Source organism: Aegilops tauschii, chromosome 6 (assembly GCF_002575655.3).
Source record: "Aegilops tauschii subsp. strangulata cultivar AL8/78 chromosome 6, Aet v6.0, whole genome shotgun sequence".
Lineage (NCBI taxonomy): Eukaryota > Viridiplantae > Streptophyta > Magnoliopsida > Poales > Poaceae > Aegilops > Aegilops tauschii.
This window is the reverse complement of record NC_053040.3, coordinates 4,325,048-4,332,730: the sequence shown is the minus strand read 5'-3', so window position 1 is coordinate 4,332,730 and position 7,683 is coordinate 4,325,048. Positions and strand designations below refer to the sequence as shown.

The 7,683-nt window shown below is 42.6% G+C and overlaps 1 protein-coding gene across 1 annotated transcript; it reads left to right on the top strand.

The window, feature by feature from the left end:
- Nucleotides 1–357: 357 nt before the first annotated feature.
- On the top strand, nucleotides 358–7,448 carry LOC109742882 (uncharacterized). The gene is made up of 4 exons (XM_020301976.3): nucleotides 358–1,537; nucleotides 2,478–3,062; nucleotides 3,259–3,846; nucleotides 5,291–7,448. The coding sequence occupies exons 1-4, from the start codon at nucleotides 452–454 to the stop codon at nucleotides 7,271–7,273; spliced, it is 4,242 nt and encodes a 1,413-aa protein (XP_020157565.1). The 5' UTR covers nucleotides 358–451; the 3' UTR covers nucleotides 7,274–7,448.
- Nucleotides 7,449–7,683: the final 235 nt, after the last annotated feature.

The following is a 7,683-nucleotide window of genomic DNA, read 5'->3' as shown; positions in this document are numbered from 1 at the left end:
AGAGAGTATATATCAATCTTTTCAAAAGTGAGGCATGTAAAATCCATCAACATAAATGCAGCAAAATGAAAACATACAAAAGCTGCAACCATGTAAAGCACCATTCCTCTCTTTAGTTTGTGGACCCTACGGAAACAGCTAGCCAGCATTATTCGTTGATGGTGAATGCAGCTTTGTGGCCACAAAAGATGGAAAAGACAGGTCGATTCCTGACGAAAGCATTGCCTCTGATCTTCATCGACCAAAGCAGAAAGCACTAACCTTTGTCTAAGCACAAAGCACTCCATCCGACTTACGCAATGAATATATGCTTTATTCCTACTCTGTTTTTTTTTTCTTGCAGATGCTTTCCTCCTCATAAACCCATTTCCAGTGCGGCGTTGCTACCTTGAACCACACAACAAACACCCTACTCTACTCTGGAGAGAGCTTCCGGGAGCACAAACAAGCAATGGCGGAGTTCGCTCTTGGGCTGACCAAGACGGCGGTGGAGGGGACCTTGAGCAGGGTCAAGTCGGCGATAGAGGAGGAGGCGAGGCTCAAGGAGAAGGTGCAGCACGACCTGGTGTTCATCACCGCCGAGTTCCAGATGATGCAGTCCTTCCTCAACGTCGCCAACAAGGAGCGCGCCGAGAACCAGGTGGTGCGGACCTGGGTGAGGCAGCTTCGCGACCTGGCCTTCGATGTCGAGGACTGCGTCGAGTTTGTTGTCCATCTGGACAACAAGTCGACATGGTGGTGGCGGATTGTGCCATCATGTATGGCACCGCCGCGGCACCGGCACCTCGACGAGGCCGCCGCCGAGATAAAGCTGCTCAAGGAAAGGGTCGAGGATGTTAGCCAGAGGAACACACGCTACAACCTCATCAGCGACTCTGGCTCCCACACCAAGGCCATCTCGGTGGCGGAGCAGCCTGCCCCGGCCACCGCCAACCCATCAGCATCTGTTTTCCCCCTCTTGCGGGAAGTGTGGGATGTTGCTGGGAGGATAAGCAACATCGACAACCTCCAAGATGTGATCACTCATGAAAGCAACGACCTTCAAGTGATCTCGTTATGGGGAAGTACAGGGGGTGATCTTGGAGCCACATTCATCTTCAGGGAGGTGTATTACAACAAACAAATCTGCCAAGAATTCAAAAGCCGAGTCTGGATAAAGCTGATGCATCCCTTTAACCGGGACGAGTTCCTCAAGAGCTTCATGATTCAGTTATGCACAAGCTCCCACCAAGCAACTGTTGGAATGGAGGATTTCGGTACAAGGATGAAAGTAGCAAGAGTGGTTACTGAAGACGATCTAATCAAGGCCGAGCAACTCATGAAAGAGAATAGGTATCTCGTCTTCCTCGAAGAAGTATCCACCCTGGCAGAGTGGGATGCTATCAAAATCTACCTGCCTGACTGTAAGAATGGCAGCCGGATTGTCATGTCTACGCAGGACTTAGGTGTTGCACTTATGTGCACTGGGGATCCATACCAAGTATCGGAGCTCCGGCACTTCTCTCACGGTCAAGCTATTTGTGCCTTTTTCAAGACGGTAAGCCCATAAACCTAGAACTATATCAACTACTTCCACGAACTTCAATTAAGCTAGCACATAAATATACTCAAATTCTCAAAAGCAGGACATGACGTGTACCTCATACTTTAACCATTTTTCTATGAACATTCATGCATTTTGATATAGCATTATATTGCTTGTCCCTTGAGATACATGGGTGGATTGTAGATCCAAATATCGGAATATCCTTTTATTGTTATTGCTTAGTGAAAGGTACATTTACAAGCAGCATCCAAGTAATATCTAAACAATTGCGCTAATAGGGAAGGGCATAAATCGGTTCTGGAAATGTGTTGAATATGTTTCCGTTTCAATAAATATACATTTCCAAAATTATGATATTTGCACTTTCAAAATTTTGAGCAGAAATATAATTATTTGTGTATTATCTTTGTACAAGTTTTAATACAACTTGTAAGAGTTGTTTCTCTCTTCATTTTTCATATTTTTTAATTATACGGCCTTTCACATAGTTGCAGCGGGTTAGGCTATTCCACAATTTTTGTTGATTAACTTAATCGTGGATTACAAAAGTTCTGCATGCCTTGAATTAATTCGGATGTGCTTCTTGGATCAAGCACGTAACTTGACTGTTAAACCTAAAAATCTGTAGCTTATTTTGGGTATCAGGAGTCAAGACGCGGCACTGTTGAAGTGATGTAACTTTATTATGCATCCTAGTTCATAAAATGATATACCCTGATATGATATATCCACAAATCTGCTAACCTTTTTCTGAAAAGTAGGTGATACCGACCTATCACATTTATTTAGTACCCTCATCACTGGTCAAGGATTTATGTAATTAATCTCAACATGGAGATTGGTTTGGTAAAACCAGCATACCGGCTGACTTACATCTCTTTCCTAATCGTTAAGGTTTTCCTAATTTATTATTTTTGTTTCTTACTTGTAGGTCTCCTCTAGTCGTCGCCGTGATATGAGTGAACTTAAACGGCTGATAAGGCGAGTCGGTGTGATCTCTGTGCATGGTCGCACGCGGAGCAAGTTAGAACTTGTCAAAGAGTTGTACCACTGCATAAAGGATATCGACGAGGAACAGTATTTTAGCTTCCAGTTTGGAAATTATAGATGGGTCAATGTTTCCAATGGACTGAATAGGATGAACTTTCCTCGACGCTTACATTTGGATTTGGATGATGTTGATGATGATTATGATGACTCAGCCGATAATGATTCAGATGGTTCTCGAGGCAACGAAGTTGACCATGATGATTCACATGGTCTTCAAGCAAACGAAGTTGCAGCAGTTGACCAAGAGTTAATTGAAGGTTGTTGTAAGACTCTCCATGAAAAGGATTGCCTTGTTGTCATTGATGGTCTGCAGTCTACAGAAGACTGGGACTGGATCAAAGATACCTTCTTAACGCAGCCTACTAAAGGTTGTATTGTTGTCATTACAAATGAAGAACACGTGGCCAAGCATTGTGTAGATGATGAAGAATATCGGGCCATCAATTGTGAATATCTGGAGCCCAAGGTATGTTTACTCGCGATCCTTTCTTTATTCTCTTGCTGAATTTATACGAGGGAAAATTCAACCTACAATCTCATGTCTCCATGTTTACTTGCTCTCTTCTTTTGTATTCCCCATGTATACTCTCTTGTTGCAATCTACAAATTTCTAGGGAAAGAAATGAATTCTCTAATTTAATTACTATCTGTGTGCCGTGCAGGGTCGCAGAATCGAAGAGGCACATGACTGGACCAACAAGTTCCAACTTTTTGGGCATGACGGTGATGGGGAACTTCCATCAGAGAAGGTGACTGCAGTGTGGGGGATTGCTGGTATTGGGAAATCAGATTTCGTCAGAAACACTTACTACAACCGCATCCTTGGTATCTTAGGATTCTCATATGTCGGAAACATTTTTAGCTACTATAGCTGGGTTGATGTGCCCCATCCCTTCAATTTGACAGAATTTTCTCGGCGCCTGCTTCTAGATTTCCATTCTGATGATATTCAAGCCAAGGAAGTGGCATCAATTAGTATAATAGAAGGCCAGGACCCAATTCAAGGGTGTCGTAATATCATGAGTCAGTATTCCTACTTAGTAGTTTTTGATGGCCTGCGGTCCAAGGATGAATGGGACTTGATAAAAGACACCTTCTTATCTGAGTTATCTGGGCATTCTGCACTAAGCACTATTGTTGTCATTACAAATGAAGCAAATGTGGCCAGGTATTGTGTAGATAATAAGGATGAATGCGTGGTCAACGTCAAAGGTCTAGAAGCTGGTGAGGCCCTTGGTCTGTTCAAAAAGGTGTGTTTACTCTCAACCTTTGGCATGGTATTTTCTGATTGAAACAATAACAATATTCCATATATGTAGGACTAATCACCTATATATCTATTATATGTTGAAATAGTAAGCAAAATTTTGAGTTAACAATTTAATCCATATGAACATCATCACAATAGTGCGAGACATATTAATCACATACTTGAAACTAGAAATGTGAGTACACGCATAACAATGAACTAGCACATCTAGGAAATTTGCATGAAAATAAGCATATGACTACAACATTAGTGTTGTTGCCAACCATGGAGACGAACACGGTGTAGTCAAAGCTTCATTATGTGTTGTGGTTGTACAAAACACCATGAGCATACACCCGACCTCTGCTCGCGATGTTTTCCTATGTTCTAAGAAAGAAGGAATCTATCTACTCTCCTAGCATGGACGTAATGCCTGATGGTTCTCTCTATGTATAATCAATTTTCACTTTTGCTATTTATTAATTACAATGTTGAATTACGTTCACATGCATGCTTTGACAATTTAGGGCCTCTTTGATTCATGGGATTCCAACAAAACATGAATAGGAAAAATACATCTCCACAATCCCAGCAACTTCATGCGATGTAGTGGTTGGGATTGTGGAAAAGTGGTGGCGACAATTCATGATTAACTTCGATTGTGGTGCTTCTCGAGTACCCAGTCTGAAGCTTTGGGGTGAAAACCCAAGGTCTGACTCATGTTGGTTATACCTGGCAATGATGATGGTATTTTCATCGTTACCTTGTTGATGGCATTGCTCGAATATATTTGGACTTTTTTCGTCAAGGTGAAAACCTAGAATATGACTTTTACTGGTTGGATCCGGTGACAAAGGTGCTTGAACGTCTTTCCCTTCATAAGGGTGTTGATGTTTAAGAATCCCGTTGTCCTTCTGGCGTCAAAAGATGGTTGGTGTCAAAAATATGGTCATTGTCATAGTTTGTCGATCACTGTATTGATCACTTACGGGTTTTTTCCCCTCGCTTAGGCATAACTTTGGTATTGTATGACTTTGTTATTTATCAGCGAGTTTGTTAGTGTGCATGCGTTGGTGTTGGCTGTGTGCATTGTAACTATCCAGAGGCCACGTGTGTGCTCATTGTGTTCGTATCCACTTGATCCTTCATTTTGAGTCAATAAAATCCATCCTTTGTCGAAAAGGAAAAACACATGATTTCAATATCATGCCTATTTTGGTCCTACAGAATTTTGTTGCACCAAAGTTTGTTTGATTGCACCACATGAAAACAAAGGATATTCCTTCAAACTTAATTCGTGATCTGTCGCCCATTTGACAATTAAACCTCAAATTTTAATTTTGTTATGAATTTAGCTTAAATTGTAAAAGTTAAATTTATACTTACCATCAATTCCAAAGTGAATTTGTATATATTTCAGAGTCTGATTTATATTTTACTTGTAGGTACTTGGTCCCGACAAGATATTGACTCCGAGGGAGATAAAACTTTCAAAACATATCTTGGCCAAGTGTGGAGGCCTTCCCAAAGTGATAGTTGCAATAGGCAAGTATTGTCGTCGTCGCAATAAGGTGGAGGATATAAAGGAAAACTTTATGGACATGTTGGAAAACGACGCTGAATTTGACTGTTTAAGGGGTCTATTTTCTTGGATGCACTCCTACTTTGAAGATTGCAACGATTCACTCAAGCCATGTATCTTCTATTTGCCGGTATTCCCTACAAACCACAACATTAGGTGGAGGCGTTTAATGAGGCGGTGGATCGCGGAGGGTTATTCCAGGGACACATCTAGTGGTACTGCAGAGGAGAATGGAGAAAGGTTGTTCTTTGAACTTGTCGATTTGAGCATAATCCAACAACCATCAAGTAAGTCCATGTGTCGAGTCAATGGTTTCTTCCATGAATACATTATCTCACGACCAATGGAAGATAATCTTGTCTTTGCACTGGAGGGGCATTGTAGTCTGAACTCGCAACTTGTGGGAAAGCACCTCACCATAAGAAAAAGCTGGGATAGGGACATCAATGTGTTTGAGAACATTGATTTCTCATCACTAAGGTCTTTGACGGTGTTTGGGGAATGGAATCCATTCTTCGTATCTACCAATAATAATATGAGACTTCTTCGGGTGTTGGATCTAGAGGACACAACAAATGTAACAGATAATGACCTTGAGCAGATCGGGAAGCTACTGCCTCGCCTCAAGTTCCTCTCCTTACGAGGACATAGAGCGATTACCCGTTTGCCAAATTCATTGGGTGACCTGAGGCAACTTCAAACATTGGATGCCCGACACACCTCCATAGCCACACTCCCACAAGGTATCACCAAGTTGCAAAAGCTGCAATACATACGTGCCGGCACAAGTAAACAACCATGGAATGAAGGTGGTAGAGTCATAAGCCTAACAGCACCATATTATGACAGTACATTGACACCAGCACAAGATGGCGATGGCACTCCCCCAAGCCAACACCCAGCAGCAGCACCACCAACACAAATAGAAGAAGGTGTTGGCAGCAGCACAAGCCAAGCAGGAGCACCAGATGTAGTCAAGACATCAATAGCGTCAAGGCGCATGCCACATACTATGCTATCTAGCTGGTTTTCCAAGTTGTGCTACACAGCACCACGACTTAATAGCCTTGGCGTTGAGGTTCCCGCAGGAATCGGGAAATTGACGGCCTTACATACTCTTGGTGTTGTTAACGTCAGTGGTGTAGGTGGGAAGGCCATCCTGATGGAGCTCAAGAATCTTTCCCGACTGCGCAGGCTCGGGTTGTGCGGCATCAACCGGGAAAACTTGAAGGAGCTGTGTTCAGCCATCTCTGGTCACGCCCATCTGGAGTCTTTGTCAGTCCAAGTTGACAAGGAAGAGGAGCAGGGTTTGTTCTTCTGTTTCGATGACACAATCTCCAAGCCACCCAAGAACCTGAAGACACTTAAGTTGTATGGGTATGCACACATATTGCCAGGCAGCTGGATGAAGCATCTTGATAACCTCAAAAGGTTGGATCTTGAGATGACCATATTCAGGCAAGAGGACCTACACGTCCTTGATGAACTGCCAAAGAGCGAAGCCCTAGGTCACCTTTGTGTAAAGCTGATTCAAGATGCTGAGCTTCATTTTACAACCCCAAAAGATGTTCCGTACAACGACCTACATCCGCGTGTGCTCGAGATCGACTGTACCTCCAAAGTACAGGTATCTTTTTTGCCGCCAGCTCGGATGATGGTATATGTTGAGGTGCTTAAGGTTCACTGCTCTAGTGGGTCGTCTCTGCGGTTCTCTGGGCTAGAGCATCTAGTGTGTCTCAAGGAAGTGTGGCTCAAGGGTTCCTACGGAGACGAACTCAAGCAAGACTTGCAGCAGCAACTTTCCAGGCTTCAGAAGAAACCTGTATTGAAGTTGGTGCAATCCTGACTCCTGGACCGATCAATGAAGATTTCAAGTTGCCATTAATGTAACGCCGAGATATATGTACATGTTGCATGCCCTAGTGCGTGTTTATTTCTCTGTATATAATGTCCACACAATATGCAGCTGGAATTTGTATCGCTTAGATTATTAATGTGTGTATACATGTGCGTTTCTGTAATGCATATAGTCTCAATTGCTGAATGAAAAGTTGAAAACTTATCTGGTGAGCAGAAGAGTATGGATGTCGACTTGCGCTAAACAATCTTAATATATTGCTGCTTGCATCTTAGGCCAAAAGGATTCAGCAAAGCAGAAACAAATAACTATTGAAAATAATCATGCATGTATATATGTCCCAAATAGATCAAGAAGAACGTTGTCCGGAATTCATAGCTTCAAACAAAACGAACACA